General features: G+C 44.6%; 1 protein-coding gene across 1 annotated transcript in view; it reads right to left on the bottom strand.

Moving 5' to 3' along the window:
* The window catches only part of RNF38 (ring finger protein 38), a 60,545-nt gene that overhangs the window by 19,140 nt on the left and 18,595 nt on the right, over positions 1 to 22,810 (bottom strand). The window contains exons 3-4 of the mRNA XM_007946890.2: positions 20,065 to 20,258; positions 15,535 to 15,748 (exon numbers count right to left, since the gene is read on the bottom strand). Coding sequence (XP_007945081.1) covers positions 15,535 to 15,748; positions 20,065 to 20,171 — 321 coding nt within the window. The 5' untranslated portion in view covers positions 20,172 to 20,258. The remainder of the gene's footprint in view (positions 1 to 15,534; positions 15,749 to 20,064; positions 20,259 to 22,810) is intronic.

The raw sequence follows: 22,810 nt of genomic DNA, 5'->3' as shown, positions 1-22,810 counted from the left end.
TGCTAGAACACGTGGCTTTTAAATTTATCCTCTGTGGTGGAGGTGAAACACTCTTTCCTTGTGGTTTTAATGTACATTTTCCTGATGAGAAAGGATTTATACATATTTTCAGCGTCCTTAGTGTCTGTTCAAGACTTCTGCCCATTTGAAAATTTTGTCATCTTTTTTAAAAAAATTACTTTATATGAGATTAATTTTTATGCTCTAGATCCTAGTCCCTTCTTGGATATGGTATTGAAAATGTTCTCTTCCTGGCTGTGGCTTGCTTTTTACCTTTTAAGTACTGTCTTTAGGGAAGCAGAGAAATTTTAATGTTAGTGAGATGCAGTGTTATCAGTGCTATTTCTTTTGAAATGACAACTGCTTTATGCATTCTGCTTAACAAATCTTTGCTTATTTTATGAAGATAATCCCTTTTGTTAATACTTTTCTCTTTCACATTTAGATGCAGGACCCAACCTGAATTAATTTTTGTGCATGATATGAATTAGAGGACAAAGTTAAAATTATCCAAATGGATATCCAGCTGCGCCTATAACCATTTAAAAAAAATAGTAACTTTCTGTCCCCCCTCCCACTTCTCTGAATTGTCTGGGCACCATACTTAACAAACTGAGTAACCAAGAAATATTTATATTTCTTACAATGAATACAAGTTCTTTATTGTAATAAAGTTTAATTTATCAATAGTTTTTTATTTACCTAAGAGTCTTGTCATATAAGTCTTATTTAAGAAAGTCTTCCCTACTGAAAGGAATAAAGCTATTCCTGTGTTGCTTTCTTAAAGCTGCATAGTTTTGCGTTTAATACTTAAGTCTTCATTTTCCTAGAGTTGACTTTGTTGAATGGTATAAAGGAATGGTTTTAAGGGAGGAAGCTGAAGCCGCATTGAAGGAACTGGCAAAAAACAAGGCTCCAAGAACTGACGGAACACCCATTGAGATGTTTCAACAAACAGATGCTGTGCTGGAGGCACTCACTCAGCTATGCAAGGAGAGCTAGAAAACAGCTCCCTGGCCGACTGACTGGAAGATTCATATCTGTACCCATTCCAAAGAAAGGTGATCCCACAGAATGTGCAAATTATTAAACAATATTATTAGTATCACACAGAAGTAAAATCTTACTGAAGATAATTCAGAAAAGGTTGCAGCAGTATATTGACAGAGAACTTCCAGAAATGCAAGCTGGAGTCAGAAGAGGACGTGGAACAAGGGATATTATTGTTGATGTCAGATGGATCTTGGCTCAAAGCAAAGAATACCACAAAGATGTTTACTTGGGTTTTGACTATGCAAAAGCCTTTGATTGTGTGGATCATAACAAGTTACGGATAACATTGAGAATAACGGGAATTCCAGAACACTTAATTGTACTCATAAGGAGCCTGTACATAGACCAGGAAGCTGTTGTTCGAACAGAACAAGGGGATACTGCCTGGTTTAAAATCAGGAAGAGAGTGAGTCAGGGTCGCATCCTTTCACCATACTTCTTCAGGATTGGAGGAAGAATTATTAACAACCTGTGATATGCTGATGACACAACTTTGCTTGCTGTGAGGATGACTTGAGGCACTTACTGATGAAGACTGAACAACAGAGTCTGCAGTATGGATTATATCTCAATATAAAGAAAACAAAAATCTTCACAATTGGACCTATAAAGCAGCATCACGGTACATGGAGAAAAGATTGAAGTTGTCAAAGACTTCCTACTACTTGGTTCTACAATCAACACCAACAGAAGCAGAGTCAGGACATCAGATGATATACTGCGATGGGCAAATCTGCTGCAAAAGATCTCTTTCAAGGGCTGAAGGGCAAAGATACCTCCTTGGAGACTCAGGTGAGCCTAACACAAGCCATGATATTTTCAATCACCTCATATGCATGTGAGAGCTGGACAATGAATAAGGAAGATTGAAGAAGAATTGATGCTTTTGAATTGTATTGTTGGCGAAGAATGCTGAAGGTACAAAGGACTGCTAAAAGAACTAACAAATCTGTCCTGGAAGAAGTGCAGCTGGAATGCTCCTTGGAAGCAAGAGCTCACCTACTTTGGTCGTGTTGTCAGAAGAGACCATTCTCTGGAGAAGGATCTCATGCCTGGTAGAGTGGAGGGTCAATGAAAAAGAGGAAGGCCCTCAATGAGATGGATCAACACAGTGGCTGCAACGATGGGCTCAAGTGTAGTGGGGATCATGGGGCTGGCAAAGGACTGGGCAGTGTTTCGTTCTGTTGTGCACAGGGTCGCTATGAGTCAGAGATGTCTTGATGGCACCTAACAACAACAACAACAGAATTGACTTTTCTGAATGGTATAAAGTAAGGTATCTAGTTTGATTCTTTCATATGGATATCCAATTGTCCCAGAATCATCTATTAAAAACTCTCCCCTCTCCATATACATCTGTCAGTTTGTTGTGCTGTGGTGGCTTCTCTGTTGCTACGACACTTGAAGCTATGGCACCTGTTTTTCAAGTATCATTGATGTAACCCATAGTGGAGAGGTTTCAATGGAGCTTTAAGACTAAGACCAGGAAGAAGGATGTGGCCAGGTCCACTTCTGGAAAAATGGCCACTTAAAACTTTGTGAATAGCAGGGAAACAGGTTGGAAGGCACTCAGAATACGCCAGGGGAAGACCTGCCTCCTCAAAGTAGAGACAACCTAAATGATGAGGATGGAGCAGCTTTCAGGACCTTTATTTGTTGATGTGGCACAACTCAGAATGATAAAGTTACAAGCACCCATTAATAATCAGAACGTGGAATGTACAAAATATGAATCTAGGAAAATTGGAAGTTGTCAAAAATGAAATGGAATGCGAAAAGACCGATATCCTAGGCATTAATGAGCTGAAATAGACTGGTATTGATCATTTTAAATCAGACAGTCATATGGTCTACTGTGACACGAATGACAAATTGGAAAAGGAATGGAACTGCATTCATCATCTGAGGCAACATTTCAAGATCTATCCTGAAGTACAATGCTGTGACAGTATAATATCCATATACCTAAAAGAAAGAGCAGTTAACACAACTATTAACTCAAATTTATGCACTAACCACCAAAGTTGAAGAGGAAGTCAAAGTTTGTTTTTTTTTTTAAACCAACTTCTGCGCTCTGAAATTGACCAACATGCAATCAAGATGTACTGGTAATTACTGGTGACTGACATGAGAAAGTTGGGAACAAAGAAGCAGCATTAGTAGCTGGAAAATATGGCCTTGGTGATAGATATGACACCTGAGATCACATGACAGCAGTTTGCAACACTAATGATTTATTCATTGCAAACACTTTTTGCAGTAACATAAACAGCGACTACCCACGTGGACCTCCCCAGATGGAATACACAGGAATCACACACACTACATGTGGAGGAAGAGATGAGGCAAAGCTTACTATCGTCAGTCAGAACAAGGCCCAGAGGCCGTCAACTGTTCATAGGGAAGTTGAAGTTGAAGGTGAAATAAATTAAAACAAGTTTACGTGAGCCAAAATATGACCTTAAGTATGTCCCACCTGGATGTAGAGACCATCTGAAGACCAGATCTGATGAACTGAACACCAGTGACCAAAGACCAGATGAGCTGTGGGATGGTATTAAGGGTATGATGCATGAAGCAAGCAAAGCTCACTAAAGAATCAAAGGAAGATAAAAATGGATGTCAGAAGAGACTGTGAACTTGCTATTGAATGGAGAGTACCTAAAGAGAATGGAAGAATGAAGTAAAAAGCTGAGCGGATGATTTCAAAGGGCAACTTGACAAGACAAGGTAAAGTAATAAAATGAATCCTGCAAATATATGGAGTTAGAAAATTAAAAGGGAAGAACATGCTCGGCATTTCTCAAGCTGAAAGAATGAAAGAAAATCGCAAACCTTGAGTTGCAATACTGAAGGACTCTATGGTCAAAATAGTGAACAATGAGGAGGCATCAAAGGAAGATAGGAAGAGTACAGTAACTGTATCAAAAAGAACTGGCCAACACAATTTCAGGAGGTGGCATACTGAAGAAATGGGGGAAACAAGACTCCAGGAATTGACAGGACACCTATTGAAATGTTTCAACAAACAGATGCCGTGCTGGAGGCACTTACCCATCTATGCCAAGTAATTTGGGACACAGCTACCTGGCCAACTGACTGGAAGAGATCTTTATCTGTACCCATTCCAAAGAAAGGTGATCCAACAGAATGTGGAAATTACTGAACAATACCATTAATACCACACGTAAGTGTATTTTCCTGAAGATAATTAAAAAATACTTGCAGCAGTGTACTGAGAGGGTACTACCAGAAACCCAAGCTGGATTCAGAAGAGAACGTGGAACAAGGGTTATCACTGCTGATGTCAGATGGATCCTGGTGGAAAGCAAAGAATACTAGAAAGATGTTTAGCTGTGTTTTATTGACTATGCAAAGGCAGTGAACTGTGTGGATCATAACAAATTAAGGATAACATTGCAAAGAATGGGAATTCCAGAACACATAATTATGCTCAGGTCAAACCTAGATAGACCAAGATGTAGCTGTTTGAGAAGAATAAGAGGATAGTACATGGTTTAAAATCAGGAAAGGTGTGAGTCAAGGTTGCATCCTTTTCACCATCCTTATCCATCTGTATGTTGATAATCCAAGAAGCTGGATGATATGAACAACAACTGGAGGAAGACTCAAGAACCACATCTGCAGAGGACAGGGTCACAGGGACAGGGAGCAAAAATCGGGTTTCCAAGGGTACAAATCTTCATGGAAGTAGATTGCCTCGAGTTCCTCCCATGGAGCAGCTGGTGAGTTTGAACCTGGTTAGCAACAAATGCCTTACACCACTATACCATCAGAGCTCCTTGAGTGTACCCTAATAAGTGGAGGAGGGACTCTGCCCTCTTTGTTCTTCAGGATTCCACATGAGTGGTTTTCTAATTGCAGCACGCATTAGAATCACTGGAGGATTTGCTGAAGCAACTAAGTAAGCGTATAGTCCAAGAACACGCATTTTAAGTAAATGTCTAGGCTGCTGTCACTGATACTGTTCCACGCTTTGAGAAAAACTTGGTCTAAGCTCTAGATCAAATTGTTCCTTACAGAGACAGAAAGTGGTTATTTGAGGCTCGTAAGCCATCCTGGCCTCTGCATAAAGCAACCATATAATACATAAACAAATAGGTCTGGCTGTTACAGTAAAACTTTATTTACAAAAACAAGCACTAGTAATTTCCTCTGCTATATACTGCTCCAGATCCTTTACACAACCAAAGAAATTGCAAAATACTTATTCTGTTGCCCTCTCAGCCACCACCACTACTGGTGCCTGTTCATCTTGGCCTCAGCCAGCAGCTCCCACAGCAGTGGCAATGACAAGGACAACTGCAAGTGTGCTCCCACAGGGTTTAATGTGGTAGATAATGTCCAATTTCCCAGGTCCTGCAGGTGTTAAGCAGTGCATACCTTTATGTACATATGTATGTATGTGTGTATACACACACACACACACACACACAAACCCCTCCAAAGCCCAAACCAAACTCACTGCCAGTCTGTTCCGACTCATGGCAACCTCTCCTTGGGTTCCCGAGGCGGTATCACTACAGAAGTAGATTGCCCAACCTTCCTTCTGAGGAGAGGTTGGTGGGTTTGAACCTCCAACCTTTTGGTTAACAGTCAAATGCCTTAGGCACTATGCCACCATAGCTCCTCACACACACACACACACACACACACACACACACACACGCAAATATACATGAAAAACAAAAAGAAGAAACACCCAAAACATTCATAGTCCTCATTTCCACAACTGGTCATGTGGCTGTAGCTGGTACTTACAGCTAGCTACATTCTTCCACCATCCATTCTGTATTCCCTTTGCCCTCAGCAAACATCTCAGCTTGTTGTAGTTCTTTGCCTGGGGGAGTGACCCAAACCTTTATTCCTGAAAGGTCTGGGCCATTAGTCATCATGCTGGAATTGGGTCCCATTAGTTTTCCACGGACCTTAATCACAAGGCACAGGAGTACTAAGAGTTGTCCCAAGGCATCTCCCGTATTGCAGAAATATTCTTCTTTACCTCCATCATGTAACACTAATGCAAGAGCCCCTTGGTAATCAGGATCAATCACACCAGCCAATACAGTAACCCAGCCATGCCCGCTTCTCTGCCTTTGGATCCAGAGGCATGAAAAGCCCAAGTGGCCAGATGGCATTCTTAACTTTCAGTTCAATGGAATCAATGTCGTGTCTCCTGGTGGAAGCATGCTCTCTTTGGAACTAAGACCTCCAGATCTGTAGTGCATAGGGTCACAGGGACAGGAAGCAAAAATATTGCAAGTGGTGCCATTCCTATCTCCACCCCTTGGTTCCTGGACCTATGAATCCTGGCTATTGGTGAAACAGCACCACATATTGGACACTGGTATGGAGCATACATAGCCTGCTGGAGAACCTTGTCCAACCCCGGAAGGTACTGCCACCTAGCTGGTTCAGTAATTGGGTCTTTACAACCTGTGGGCCCGGGACCATAGCCACAGGGGACATCAAGCTCAACTGGCGTTAACATACTACACAAAACATTGTTCCACCTCCTACTTTGGAGTACTGACTGGGATCTTAAAACCTTGCAAGCAGCCATCTAGATACAACGATGGGTCTCTCCTCGTCCAGAACAAATAAGAACGAAGAAAACCAAAGACTCGTGGAAACAGTCCAAGCGACTGGTACACCATGCGATACTAAGTCTATATGACTATGAGACCAGAAGAACTAGATGGTGCCTGGCTACCACTGTCAACCACTCGGAGGGGGATCTATGTAGGAGATCCTGGATAGAGAGGGAGAACAATATGGAACAAAACTCAAAATCGTTTGGGGAAAAGAAAAAGGGAGGGGGGAACACGACTGTTTGCTGGTCTGATAGAGCTTGGTAGAACCGCTGAGACTATGGCTCCTAGCTGCCCTTCAGGTCTGGAATTGAACCCACACCTATGGCTTCCAGCCAAACAAAAGACAGGCACAGGAGTTGAACATTTACCTGAGGCAGATACACTCTTTGGAGAGAACAATCATGGGAGAAAGAAGGGCTGTTTATGCACAGGGAGACAGCTCAGGGGGCAGGAGTGCATGAAGGGATGGACACAGGGAAGAGGTAACTATTGGGAAGAAGTGGGAGGGGAGCTGTTGCATGGGGGGTAAATTGTAGTCATGTCATGAGACAAAGTGTACATGAACTGCTACAAGGAAACTGAATTTGCTCTTTTACCCAAATCACAATTAAAGAAAAAGACAACCATTCTATAGTTCTATCAAGCTAGCTGCTTCAGAAGATGGGGAATATGATCAGACCGGTGAATCCCATGAGCATGGGCCCACTGCTGCACTTCATTTGCTATGAAGTGAGTTTCTTGATTCAAAGCAATGCTGTATGGGAAACCCTGATGGTCCATGGATGGTCGTTTTGGCAGAAGCACTGGATGCAGGGAAGGCAAATCCACATACAGAGTAAGTGTCTATCCACATGAGAACAAAACACTGCCCTTTCCATGATGGAAGTCATTCAACGTAACCAACTTGCCACCAGGTTACTGGCTCCTTGCTCCTATGAATCATGTCATGCTGGGGACTAGTGTTGGTCTCTGCAGCTGGCAGACTGGTCATTCAGCAGGCAGTGGCTATAACCAAGTCAGCCATGGTGAGTGGAAGTTCATGTTGCTGAGCCCATGGACTACCTCCATCCCTGCCACATGTTCACTTTGTTCATGAGTCCCCTGGGCAATGACAGCAGTGACTGGGGAAAAAGGATGACTGAGTTCCACAAAATATGTCATCCTATCAACTCAACTGTTAAGACCTTTCTCTGCCAAGGTTACCCTGCAGTGAGCATTCATGAGACATAAATACCTTCACTTCCATGACCATTCAGAGAGGTTTACCCACATGCCTCTTCTCTGTAACTCCTTGCCACTGATTTTCCAATCATGCTCTTTCCAAGCCTTCAACCATCCAGGCAGACCATTAGCCAAAGCCCATGAGTCAGTATATAATCACACATCTGACCATCTTTCCTTCCAAGCAACATGAACCACTAGGTGCACCGCTCAAAGTTCTGCCCATTGGGAGCATTTCCCTTCCCCACTGTCCTTCAGGGAGAACCCAGAAAGGGGCTGCAGTACCATTACTGCTCATTTCTGAGCAGTGCTTCACATAGCACAGAACCATCTGCGAATCAGGCACAGGTTTTCCCTTCCTTAGTCAACTGTTTGGAAGGAACTCCCTATCAGGCGACAGGTGCAGACTTGGAGAAGGAAGGTAATGTGACAGCAGTGGGGGCCATGAGCATTTGGGCTACTTCCTTGTGCAACTTACTTATACCTTCCAGGCTTCCTTGTACCCGATCTTGTATACAACACCTCCATTTAAAGACGAAGTGCTGCTCTGTACATATGACTTTATGATTCTGTGGGTCAGACAACACCCAGTTAATCATGGGCAGCACAGGTTGGATGTTGACTTGGTGGCCCACAGTTGAACATTCATTCTCCATTAAGGCTCAGTAACAAGCCAAAAGTTGTTTCTTAAAAGGAAAGCAGTTATCTACAGAAGACAATAGGGCTTTGTTCAAAATCCTAAGGGTCTGCCCTGTGACTCACCAATTAGCCTCCTGCCAAAGACTCCAAACAGCACCTCTATCTGCCACTGACGCTTCAAGGTCCAAGTGACAGAGTGGCTTGCACAGCAATCTGCACCTACTGTTGAGCTTTCTCCTGTTCTGGGTCTGCAGTGCAATTACTTAGTATGGCTCTTCTAGCCATGGTCTTTGTGACTCTCACCTAATGACTGGGCGGAATTAGGCAAATGTAAGGTGCTTGTGGTCTACCAAGGGGACTGGCTAGCTTGCTAATTATAAATAAGGTGCATGCCCCCCCCTCGTGGGGGTGGGAATGTGCAAATAAAGTGTATGGGACCCTAATGTAAGGATTGGTCAGTTTTGTCATCTCACTAGGCTTAAAATGAGCCATCTCAGAGGAGGAAAAAGGGAATCTCACTGCCATCAAGAAAGAAGCAAGGAGTGGAGTAGATCCCTCGCCCTGAGATCGCTATGCTGAAATGGCAGATAGATGGTAGCAGGAATGGCAGCACAACTGAGAGACCAGAATGGGACAAAGCAGTGGGCTTACTGACCCCCAGAGTGAGAAAGCTGAGTGCCTCTGGACAGCAGGCTAGCTGGTGGAGTGGGATACACCTATCGGCAGAACTTAAAGAGCTTTCTAACACTTGCCTAAGCAGGGCAGAGTCCAGGCCAAGAGGCCAATGGCCAAAGAGAGGTGTGTCTGCAGGCACGGCAGAAACAAAGCTGTCCTGATTAAAGGACTATATCCTGAGCACATCCCTGAACCTAAATTATAACCTGGCGCTTACCTGAAAAAGTCCCATAATCATGAGTGTTGTCTATGCATTCTGTGTGGCCACTGCAATGAATTATCAAACCCAGTGGAGAAATGAGTGCCGTGGGAGAGATGGCTGGTGTCAGAATTGGTAAAAAGGTTGGAGGGTGGTGGCATGTCTGACTTCCACCTTATGGGAATCAGCTTTGGACTGTTGCTGTTGGTCCTTCTCTTTCCTCCTTGGGAAGTTAGAGGAGGTCTGAGGAGGCTGCTTCCACGCCTTTTTTGCAGGGTCCCATTCAAAACTAGCAGCTTTTCAAGCCCTTGATAAGTAGGCTGGAGTAGCACATCAAAATGAGGAATGTGTTCCCTCCAAAATCCAAAGAGGCCCGCCCAACAGGTGTATGAGCCTTCCTTTTAGTTATAAAAGGTGCCAGATGCAAAAATGTATCCTTCACATTGGAAGGAATATGTCAACATGCACCACCACCACCAAATCCCTAGAAATTTCAATGAGGTAGGAAGTGCCTGAATTTTTGCTGGGTTAATTTCTCATCCTCTAGCAATGAAATGTCTTACCAGTAAGTCTAGAGTCACTGATATTTCTTCCTTGCTAGGTCTAATCAGAATAATGTCATCAATGTAATGGACTAGCATGACGTCTTGTGGAAGGGAAAGGCAATCGAGGTCCTTGTGGACTAAATTATGACATAGGGCTGGAGAGGTGATACACCCTTGAGGCAGTACAGTGGAAGTGTATTGCTAGCCTTGCCAGCTGAAGGCAAACTGCTTCTGGTAGTCCTTTGAAACAGGCTTATAGAGAAAAAGACATTGGCCAGATCAACAGCTGCATACCAGGTACCAGAAGATGTGTTAATGAAACCATATCTGGAACAGCAGCTACAAATGGAGTCACCAGCTGGTTAAGTTTACAATAATCCACTGTCATTCTCCAAGATTCATGTTTTTTTCTGCACAGGATTGTTTAATGGGGATGTAGCGAAAACCACCACCCCTGCATCCTTCAAGTCCTTGATGGTGGCAGTAATCTCCGCAACTTCTCCAGAAATGTGTTATTGATTTTGGGTTACTATTTTCCTAGGTAGGGGCACTTAGGCTACCTAGGCTTCCATTTGGCTTTCCCTACCATAATAGCCTCTAACTCCACACGTCAAGGGTCCAATATGAAGTTCTACAAATTGGTGGGTATGCCTATCCCAATTACATACTCTAGAACTGGGGAAAGAACTATAGGATGGGTTCAGGGACCCAGTGTGAGATGGATGCCAGCTATACATTAATAACCTGACTGACCTATGCTGCTAATCTCGACTGGTGGGCCACAGTGACATTTTGGGTCTCATGGAATTAGTGTCAATTCAGAGTCAGTGCCCAGTAATCCCCAAAAATGTCTACTCCTTCTACCCCAACGAACACTCACTTTCATACAAGGCCTCAAGATCCCTTTGTGGAAGGCTGGAAAACATTAACAGTGTAAAATTTTGGCAGCGTACTAGGTTCTCCCTTAAGGGGACTTGGCCTCCCCTTCATTCAAGGGGTAGTGGGTCTGTAAACTAGCTCAAGTCTGGGAATTCACTGAGGGGCTGTAACACTCTATTCTGGTGATTCAAGGTAGACTGCTGTTTACGTGACCCAAAATTCTTCTCGTACAGATGAAGTAAATATTTAGACTTTTCCATCTATTTTATTCCTAGGAATACCATGACAAAGTGGCTAATGCCCTAAGTCCATACAAGGGGAAGACTATTCTTATTAGTGCTTTGACTCTGTTATCCATTGTGATAATCACACCTACACTGTCTTTAGCGACTGAATGCCATCTCTTGGCACCACCATGGCGTCCAATCAGCTCCACTGTAGTTAGGTGTCTCAATTCACTCAGGACAGTTCTCACCATCAAATCTGACTTAGACAGAGTAGCAATCACAGCAGTCTTCAAGGATTCTGTGGCTCCTTTCACAAATTTGTTCCTCACTGTTGTGGTAAAAGGTGTGTCTGTTGTCTGGACACTCCATGGATGGGCCTGTGGGTCCAATCTGATAAATGTACTCTAATCGTTGATTTCCCTAAGCCTTTTGATATCTTCTTCTACAGTGTCCTAAGGGAGATCTGCCACCAATTCCATTTAGTATGGGCCACCACTTCATCTATGCTTCAGTGAACTGAGGTAGGGGCACTCAGGCAACCTAGGCTTGCTTCCACTTGGCTTTTCCTACCATAACAGCCCTTATTCCACATGTCAAGGGTCCAATACGAAGATCCACCATTAGATCCTTTCCTAACTTCTCAAGCTGAGTCACCAAATGAAAAATCTGCATTTAGTTGACTCTTATCAATAAACTCAGACTGACAAAACTTGTCCCTGCTCCATTATCCCACACCTTTAATAGCCATCCCCACACATATTCCTCAGGTTTCTGTTTTCATATATTAGAAAAATCAAGCAATTGTTTTGGAGTGTAGTGTACCTCTTCCTTGGTCACACTTTGTACTTCACCACTTGGGGACTGCTGGGACCTAAGAAGTCTAGTTATAGGTTTAGAAGCACAAGTGGGTGGTGTGGGTGGGTCCTGGTACATTCAGCAATGTCTTGTAAGGCATCTGCCCTGGTAATGCCCTAGGCAGTATCTCAGACAGACTCTTCGGGTAGAGCTAGGTTCGCTCATCAGATGGGCGGTGGAAGGGATAATGGTTTTCCTGGGAAGTATGGCTTAACAGACAAAGATGGAATGATCTCTTCAGATGGGAGTAAGAGGGTTGTTTCTGATGGCAGGAGTGATTCAACACAATTTAGGGTCTCCATGTCCCCAGCTTCTTGATTATTTGCCCATATGTCCTTAAATTTCAGGAACCCTTTTCTTCCCATTGTCCTCACTTCAGACACCATTCAAGGCTGGGAATTCAACTGGCACTGTAATTCAGCAACTCTTACAATAAGACTCTGGGTTTGTTTTTTGGCAATATCAATCCTGGTACTACAAGAAATAAGGCTTTATTTCAGGACACAAGTGGAACTTTTAGATCTTGTATATGGCACTTGAGCTGTGACACTGAAACTTTTAGCACTTTGTCTACTGACAGTAGCACCAACCAACCAACTTCCTTTCACTTCTCATTCTGACAAAACCAGAAAAGTATTAAATGTACAATCACCCAGAGCATTGTTTCTCACAAATATCTGATCCACTGGTGGCGATATTTTGTGTATTTCTATTGCCACTTCATACCACTGTTTAACAGTGCCCTCTTTGCTACTAGAGGCAGAGTCCTCAGTGCCTTTAAGACTAGCCAGACTTGAAAACCATTTCAGAAAACTCATCCTTACAATTCTGTTCCCCTTGAACCACTGTTGGTACCAAACGTCTTAAGAGGCTGTTTCTCTAAAGGAGCAAAACAGTGAAGTGCATATAAATATACATATATACATAGAAAGGTTTATTTACAGGAAATAGCTCATGCAATTGTGGAGGTTGGCAAGTCCCAAATCCGTGGGTTAGGTGTCAGACTGGAGGCTTCTCCTTACTCACACAGTTGCCAGGGCTGATAAACCCAAAACAAGCAGGTTAGACGGCAGGCTGCTTGTTCATGGGGGCTACAGGACTTGGCTAATCCCCAATTCACAGGTGAGACAGCAGGCTGATGGCTCACATCCCAGGATCCAGAGAGCAGAAGACAATGAGCCCACACAGGACTGAGAGAGGTTGAGCTCGGCCAGAATATCTATATTATTGGAGGTAGGCCCCGTCCCCAGGGACACTCCTCTTTCAACTGAATGGCTGTTCACATCAGATCACCAATGGAGGATTAACACATCATATCTGCCAAACCACTGAGAATCATCCCCTAGCCAAACTGATAAGTAACCTTAATCATAAGGTTTTAAGGACTAACAACTTTCACAAAATTGGATCTTTTGATCCAAATCTCTGTACTGAAATATGTTCTCTTTAAATTACCCGAAATTTTATAATTCTCTACATAAAGGTCAGACAGGCATATGGGGTGAACATTCATATCAGGTAGATACCTCCTTGAAGCGATCAGTCGTGGGAGAAGAGAACAGCAGTGTTTGTACAGGGAGAGAGCTTGAGGGGTGGGAGTGGTTCCTAATAATAAAAGCCTACATTGCCTTGAAGAGCCTGCTGGTAGAATGATGGACATCAAAGGCAATTCTGGTGAGGGCTCAGAAGGAAGTGAGGAGAGCCAGAGAGGAAGTTTCTATCGTCTTAGAGAATACATTTGGCAGCCTGCCCCCCAAAAAAAACCCTCAAACAAAACTGTCATTCAGTCAATTCTAACTCATAACGACCCCCCACTGAGTTTCTAAGGCTGCAAATCTTTACAGAAGTAGATCGCTCTATTTTCCTTCTGCAGAGCGGCTGGTGGGTTTGAACAGCCGACCTTCTGACTAGCAGCTAAATGCCTTATCCACTACGCCACTAGAGTGCCTTCCCAACAGAATGTGGCACCAGCAACAGAATGTTCCTAGAAATGTGGACATTCAACGTCCTTCTGGTACATCACTAAAAGAAAATGATGAACATGTGATTCGACAGTGGAGGAAAGGGATACCTCTCACGCAGAGGTAAAGAACTTCTCTGAATTGCGTTCAAACGTTTGGTGGAAGGTACAACTTGTGAGTGATGGACTTGGTATTTGGGTGCAGAGATTTCGAAGCAAGATCTTGAAAGGCGCCATGTGTTTTCTCCTGGCTGCTTACATGCAATAGGAAAGAGAGGGGCTTAAAAATGAACTGTGTAAAAATGAACGGAACTTAAAAGATTGGGAAAATTCTATTGTACAAACTAAGTACACGTGTCCCAGAGTGTTCACTAAGGACGTGGTTACACATCTTTTGTTAAAGAGATCGATCCTGTGATTGATAGGTCTAAACAACTGCTACAGCAGAAAATTCATCAGCTGAGACTGAAGGAGACAGAGAAGAGAACCTCGTCTGCCCCTTGGAATTCTACGGGCAGGGAACAGGCCATCAGGGCCGCATGTGTCGTCTTCCAAGAAAAGAAAAGGACCATCCCTGGACCAGCTTGGAGACCAGCAGAACTGTGGAAGGAGCACGGGAAACACAGCATGGGAAGCACTATCACTTTTCAAGAAGCATTTCAGGGCATAAAGGAAGAAGGTATCTGACTGAAGAATGGCTTCTGGGCAAGATCATACTTTTCTCTCAACTGTCAACATGTTTGCTGGTAGCCAGTGCAGTAAATGAAAACTGAATGCTACTTTGATTCTCTTTCCTTTGTAATTTTTCCTATGAACTTGTAAGATTTTTTTTCTTTATTCTCAAAATTCAGCAACTATATAAAGATACATCCAGATTTTGTGTGTTTTTGGCCTTAGAATCCCCACAGAAAACCATACAATTTTGGTCTTCACCTTCACACTCTGAAGAGAGGCAAGCCCTGTCCTGAGCTAGTCCATCAGTTCTGGGCAGGAACAGAGAGAAATAAAGCCTGTGTCTGTCATCTCCCTGGAGACCTAAGGAAAAACCTATAACAACAGAGATGTGCCCACAAGATTCATCTATTAGATCATTGCCTAAGAAACCGGAACGGAGAGGGAAACTGGGACATGCATTCAAACCATAACCTGTCTAGGATTTCCCAGCAATCCAAAAATCAGTCATTTCCAACCAACTCTTACATGAAGTCATTTTAGGCTTTTATAACCTTGACCAATATTCATCTAAGGAAGACGTGCAGAATTCAAGTTTCAATCTTTATGAAGAAGAAAGTTAACTAAAAGTTTCCTTTTAGGTAAAACTGCTTCCTTTTGGGTGAAATGGCAAGAAATCAGCAACAATACAAGGGAGCACTAGTCAGCCGTAAGAAAGTGGGGGTGGACCAGGGAGGAGAGGAGTGGGGAGCTACTGCTCAACGTTCTGTGTGGGGTGATGAGACACTCTGGGGAATGGACGGTGGTGATAAAGGCAAAGTATAATCAATCACTGAACTGTGTACTTGGAAATGTTTCCAAGACCAAAATTTGTTACATGTATTTTACCACAATAGAAAGAAAACAAGATGAAATGTACAACAAAACCCCCAGATGATTTCAATAAGCCATCAACTTTCAGCTTGTGCATCTGCATGACGTTCTGGTACGGTACCTGATCGTGTATGTCGACCATGACCGCGTTCTGCTGTGGCGGGTGCGCGGCAGGATGTAACAGGCGGGGGGATACATTCGGAGGGTGGAAGGCTCGCGGTTCCTCTATTGCTTGCTGCTGGGCGTATGGGAGGTGGTGGTAGTTTTCATCCTGACTGATGGAGTTGTGTCGAGACAGCCGATCCCTTCTTCCTCTCTGGCGCCTGACAGGAGGACTGCAATACAGTAAACGCCAAAGGGAAGGTGATGCAAGGTCTGCTGTTACAATCCTCCGGACTGTCCTCTCAGCCGTCCATATGTGCTAATGGACGCTTGAGTACTAAAGGACCACTATGGTTCACCATCCACGCTAAAAACTTACAAACTAAACGGTACGTGCTTTTAAGAAAGAAAATTGGTATTCGGCTCTGAGAGTATTTAGACATCAATAGACAGCCACTGTCTCTATTTTTTCCTGGGGGAGGGGTGGTTTGAATCATATGAAATTACCCTTTTCGTGGGTTTAAAAAAAGTCAAGGATCAGCAATTTCACTGGATTCCCCCCAGTATCTTGCTCTCCTTACTTTAGAAATACTATAATAAAAAACTTTCACTCTGCAGCCCTCATCAGTATTCTTCATACACCCAATGGGCCCTTTATGTTTCCCATTTGGCTAAGACCTATGAAACGCATAGTTCCTAGATGTCCAAAATGACCCCCAAAAGTGAAAGAAGGCGAGAAACAACTGGAGAACATCCACCAGATAGCTCGCTGACTACTGTGAATACAGGAAATGAGTCAATGCCGAGAATGGAAATGACTGCAAGGCGGTGTCGACACAGATTCCGGGAATCTAGAATTTTCCATTAGAAGCTGGTTAGTAAAGCAAACTACTTTTAGTCCTACAAGCATTAATAGCCACCTTCTCAGTTTAACAAAATTTTAGAAATTTATTACTGTGACTCCACTTCTCTAAACCTTCATAATTCAGCTCAACGGCTTTTCAACAGCTCAGCACAAATATAATTCTAAACATTGGTAACTGATAACCAGACCAAACTCATTCCCACTGGGTTGATTCTGACTCACTCTGACCCTACAGGACAGAGTAGAACTGCCCCACAGGGTTACCAAGGCTGTCAATCTTTACAGAAACAGACTGCCTCATCTTTCTTCCCACAGAGGAACTGGTGGTTTCCAACTGCCGACTTTTTGGTGAGCAGCTTAATGGTCTAACCAATGCACCACCGAAGTGCCTCTAAAATGTAATGTTGTGTTCTTTGTTGTTACGTGCTGTCAAGTCGGACCCAAATCATAGCGACCCCTCCTTGGGTTTCCGAGGCAGGATCTCTACGGAAGTAGATTGCCCCATCTTCTTTCCAAGGAGTGGCTGGTGGGTTTGAACCACCAGCCTTCTGGTTAGCAGTCAAGTGCTTTAGGCACTTTGCCACCAGAGGACCCCTTAAAATGTACTTCATTCTGGGCAAAGGAGGCCAAACCTTTCCCTTTCAGGCATAGCTGGCCATGAGCAAATGGCTTAGCAGCTTCTGAGAGGTTAGTCCCACTCTCTCCATCTCCTTCCTCTGTGCCTTTGAACCCGTCTCTTCCCATCCTTCCTCACTCTCCGAGCCTCAGAGAAAACTGCTTTGAAAGATGAACTTCCCACCAGGGCTCCGTGCCGCCCCCTAGGTTCCTGCTGCCGTCACTGCTTTCTGCATCTCTTGGTAGCTTCCCTTCTGCATCTTCCCTTCAAAATCTACATACTATATTTAAAATGCCACACACCTTACGATCTTACAGCATTTTTGTAAACTTTTTGAGATAAATTTCAGTATAAAGAGTTTCTACGTACCACTCACCTTTTCCCCTCATGCTAGTATCGTCCATAATCATAAAATAATCATCAAAATTAAGAAATAACCTTGATATGTAAGGCCATTAACTAAACTGCAGAATTTCTTTACACTTCACAGTCTTCCACCAATGCCTTCCCTCTGTGTCAGAGTACAATGCAGGGGCCCACACTGCATGCGGTTGTCACATCTCCATCATCTCCCATCTGTGGTAGGTTCCTCAGTCCTCCCTCGTCACTCACAACACTGACACCTCTGAAGACACTGGTCATGCACCCGCTCGGAATGCTTCTCAAGCTGCACCTGTCTGCGGTGTTCTCGCCAGCTGACTCAGGGTATGCCTTACAGAGGACACCACAAAGGGACGTGCCCATCTCAGGGCCTCACAGTGCGGGGCACGTGGTGCTGACATGCTTCAATGGTGGCATCCACACCGAGCACCTGGTTAAGGTGCTAGCGGCCAGGCCCCTCCACTACAAAGCCAGCCTTCTCCTCTTTGTAATTACCTAGTATCTGGGGGAGATCATTTGAAACCATGCAAACATTCTCCTGTTCAAACTTCCGTGTCTGTGGTTGGATCCACAGCCACCATTACTGCCGTATTCTAACGGTGATTTTCTATCTCCCTCGTTTGTTCCGAATTTATTAACTGAAATTCTCTGGTAAAGATCACCTGCCACTCTCTCCCTCCCCCATCTGTTTAGTCAGTTCATCAGTTACGATCAGTAAGAACTCAAGGGTCTTACTTTTGTCCTTTGGGTTACATCCATTCTAGCATTCTGACATTAAATTTATTCCAACTTTGGCTCCTTGTGCTTGGAGTCTCTGCCATTTCACCCCGTCCTCATCCTCTGAGCATGTCTTTAATACCTGACACCATCGCCTGCTCCTGGCTCATCTCATAAGAGCCCCTGCTCCAGCCCAGGAATCACACAGTTCTCCAAGGAGCTCTCATTCCTTTTACTGTGGAGCGGTGTTTAGAGACAAAGATGTATGTGCTCAGCGTGCTTGCTGCTGTCAGGGGTCACTGCTCTAAGCTCCCTCAACAAACAGCAAGGCACCACACCGACAGATACCAAGCTCCTACACACTCACACACACCCATCTACACTTCGTTATCTAAGTGCCTGTAAATAATGTTCAAGGACTACTTTACATACACGGAAACATCAGAAACAATAAAAAAAATCAAAGTATATTTAAATAAAAACAACACAACAAAAATGAAAAATACATTAAGAGTACATTCAAAGGCATTAAAATTATCACCAACAAGGGAATGGTAACAGCTCATCAGAGAAGAGAGCATCCCCTGCAGGAAGCTGGAAGGAGAGTGACAAAGGGCAGGAGCATGCACAGGGCAGATGGCCTTCCAGGACAAGGACAGTGTTCTCTTCCAACAGGTGTTGGGTACATGCGCTCGTTTTACTATTTTACCCGCCCACTTGTTTTACATGTTCTTCTGAACATATGGCACATTTCATCATAAAACAAGAGGAAAAGACTACAGTAGGTGCTGAGGCTGGAACCTGAACCAAATACCTGTATGCCTGTGCTTAATAGCTGTAAACCCTTTTCACTTAGTAGATGTACATTATCTCACTGACCCTTCCCATGTAACAGCATACCAAGGTATGGGGTAATGTGAACTTGAATGCCTGAGTGTCTCAACAGAATACAGTTGAGAAGCAGGTTTATTTGCTTCATTTGAAGCAAAAATTGGTGGTTTCAGGATTCGCTACTAACTCCAAAATGGAGATTATAAATATTCCTTAAGACTACCAACATCCCAGACATGCAAACACCTGTCTTGTCCCAAAGATGAATCTTCCCCTGGAATAAGACATGTGTGGCCTCAGGCAAGGCCCTAGGGGCAGGAAGCTCTGGCTCCAGGGAAGGAAAGGCAGGAGCCCGGCCCCAGGGAAGGGAGCAAGCGCCGCACGCTGGACGAAAGCTCAGGCCCCAGTGACGCAGGGAATCGAATTCAGCCCTCAAGTGCCTCAGAGGACGCAGGGACCAGAAACAGAGCAGAGTGCAGGGCCCACCTCAGGCCGCCCAGGTGGGAACTACAGAGTGCATCTCCTGGTCACCAGGGTTACAGAGGAGCTCACGGAAAGTCTTATGCTGGAACATACAGGCAGGCCCCAGGCTGCCAACATCTGATTTACAGACAACTCATACTTGCCCTGTGATATCATGTAGATGTGCCCTCACTTTGAAATGAATGAACCAACTCCTTCTTACAATACATTCTTCAGCACAGTCCCCTTCACTCACTGTACATGCAGCTTCTAAATCATTTGAGAAGGACTCAGATGTCCCTCACACTACAGGAAGGCTAAGTAAGAACTGTGTGCACCTGTTTCAACTCACCTACAATGCGACTTAAGGACTTGAAGACAGAGTTAGGAAAGGACCTTGTTCGTAACCCGGGGGCTGCCTGTCGTTGAACTCCTATGAATGGCATGGGCTGACCATGGCTAAATCCCCGCAGCCTCTTTCAATTTCTTCACCTATCATTTACGAGCTGAAGGAACCTCATGATTTAGTGTCAGAGCCTAAACAACTTGTAATGTTATTTCTTGTGTGTAATTTTACACGTACAAATGTGTTGATGTGTGTATAAAACGCATTCTGATGCTAAAAAAAAACTCACACGCCTACTAACAGAAGGAAATGTAATTTGTTACCAACTAACCTTCTTCTGTTGCGTGCAGGTGTGTTGCATCGTTCCCCTGAGAAGTGATGTTGGCTCGGTCGGACTGAAGGGGGCTGCCTACTTGAGGTCATCTCCCATGGTCGCATTGGTGGGGAGGGAGCTGGTGATGCTGATGTGTAATCAAAGACTGAATGAGAGAGGCGCTGTCTCTTGGGACTTGGACTATCTTCACTCTGCCAATGCAACAAAATCAGTCAACTGAGTCAGGATTTCACATCACTGCATGCACATGTGTTGAAATATATTTACCCGAAAATGTAGAGGAGGAAAAACTGTGTGATCAACCAAAATTAAAGACCTTAAAAAAAAAAAAAAAAAAATGCTAGAATGGAGGAAGGAGATGCCCAGTAAATAAAATAAAAAATGAAGTCTAGTTTTTAAAAATTATCACAAAATCCATTACGTAGCAGCCAACAGGGCACACAGAAGTGCAATGGGCACGTGTGTGGTACTTGACATTCTTTTCCACACCCACGCATCTGAGAAGTCCCTGTATTCGCCATCGGTGACGTACCCCAGGCAGTGACTCTCAGCTCAGAGTCCAGCTGAAATGGTCATCATTTGGGTAAGATTTCAAATGGACTCTCAATCACACTCACGAACCCCCACATCCTCTCCCATCATCATCCTTCTGTTGCTTGGGCCAGAGTGTGTACTTTCTCTAATGAGGGTTACCTGGATAAAATAAATTTGATATGAAACAGATAAAGGAGCATTCAATTGACCCAAACCATCAGTTCTTGACTAGAATGTCCCGGCACTCTAGGAGTCCCTGCAAGAAAGATGTGGCACTTCAGGCAGAACACGGGGACAGCTGGCAACTCAAAACCTGCACCTGTTATCTCAAGGAATATGCTGAGGTTTTCATGGGCCACAGCATTGCTTATGATGCCACCTGACATGGATCACTGAACTGCACTGTTAACTTTCCCAGGTCACCCACCCAACTCAATGTTCCAATGAAAGCTCACCAAAACTACGTAGTATTAGCTGAAAGCTGCTAAGGACTAAGTGGGCTCTGACAGAATCTATCTCCAACCTGCTCCCCCCAAGCTCTAGCTACCTGTGCAATGACACCTTGGGCGGCACGAGTTCTGGAGCCTGGTGCTGTGCAGTCCAGTGCAGTGAATTACCAAGGAGGCCCTTCTGGCCCGAGTCTTTACAACTCTCACCAAACAGCTGGGTGGTGGTGTTGTTGTTATGTGCCGTCGAGTCAGACCCGACTCATAGCGAGCCCTCCTTGGGTTTCTGAGGCAGTATCACTACGGAAGTAGATTGCCCCATCTTCCTTCTGAGGAGTAGCTGGTGGATTTGAACCACCAGCCTTCTGGTTAGCAGTCAAGTGCCTTAACCACTATGCTACTAGCGCTCCCACAGCTGGGTAGGACTATGCAAATGTGAGGTGCTTGTGGTCCACCAAGGGGACTGGACGGCTTGCTAATATAACAATACAAATAAGGTGCATGGCACACTTAATAGTTTAGGACTTTGTAAATAAGGTGTACGGAACCCTAACTTGGGGACTGGTCAGCTGGCCATCCTGCTAGACTTAAAATGAGCCCCCCAGAGGTGGAAAGGGCGAGCCCTCACTACCACCCAGAAGAGATGCGAGTGGACCTGGGATCCCCGCTGAGAATGTCTCTAAGCCAGGAGCCGAGAGAGGGCTGCGACACCTTGTGGAGAGGGCGATGATGGCGAGGAGCAGCAGCAGAGCCCGAGAGCGCAGAGTGGGCTTCTGGCTCCATGGAGTAAGACAGCCGAGCACTGCCAGGCAGGAGGCGGCAGGAGGGGGGGCTGCCTTCGGCACCTGGTGGAGCTAGCACCGAGCTCCTTCAGTCTGAGGCTTATTGGCAGAGCCAAGAGCTTCGTAACATGTGCCTGCGCAGGGCAGAGGCTGAGGGCCAGAGAAGGCATGCCTTGGGCACTGCTGAGAAGAGATGTCCCGTTTGAAGGCCTGCACCCTCAGTCATCTCCGATCCCACACGGTAACTCAGCTGAAACCCCACAGTCACTGGGTATCGTGTCTGTATTCTGATCAAGCCGTGGGAGGAAGAGGTGGTGTCAGAAATGGTAGGAGACTGGGCAGTGGAGGCCTGTCGGACCTCTGTCTCACAGGTATTAGCTCTGGGCCTATGGGCATCCACCGCCCCCAGGAAGTTTGAGGAGGTCACGCCTCCGCCACATCATTTGTACGCCCAAGAGCCATCTTCAAATGTTACCATGAGTACACGGAGCTACAGAGCACAGCTTCAGCGTGCGGGAGAGAAGCACATCAAACAACGGATTACTCAAACTGAGGAGGGGAGCTGACCGGTTACATGTGATCACTCCCAAATGAACTAGCAGAGGTATTCCAAAGCCATCTCCTTTTCCTTCTACAATTAAGTAATGTTTCAATGGAAAACGTCATTATAATTAAAAGAGAAAATAGTTTTCAGAATCCCATACAATAAAAGCACGTTTCTGTAATGCTCCCAACTACCCCATGAACCTTACTTTCTCACAAGACTTCACAGTACTATACAGTGCTCCTGCTTTTAGCCTTTAATTTTAATAAGAAAACTAGCTCTTTGTTTTGAGAACTCTAACTATCCAAAGTGGAAAACAACAATTTGGAGCTCCGCTGGCGGAGTGCCAAAGGCATCTGACTGCTGACCAGAAGGGTGGCGGTTCCAACACCAGCCGCTCCACAGAAGGAAATTTAGACAGTTTCTTTTTTTTTTTT

Source organism: Orycteropus afer, unplaced genomic scaffold (assembly GCF_000298275.1).
Source record: "Orycteropus afer afer isolate SDZICR_OR568_19922 unplaced genomic scaffold, OryAfe1.0 scaffold00174, whole genome shotgun sequence".
Classification (NCBI taxonomy): Eukaryota; Metazoa; Chordata; class Mammalia; order Tubulidentata; family Orycteropodidae; genus Orycteropus; species Orycteropus afer.
The sequence above is the reverse complement of the archived record's forward strand: the minus strand, read 5'-3'. Positions and strand labels throughout refer to the sequence as shown.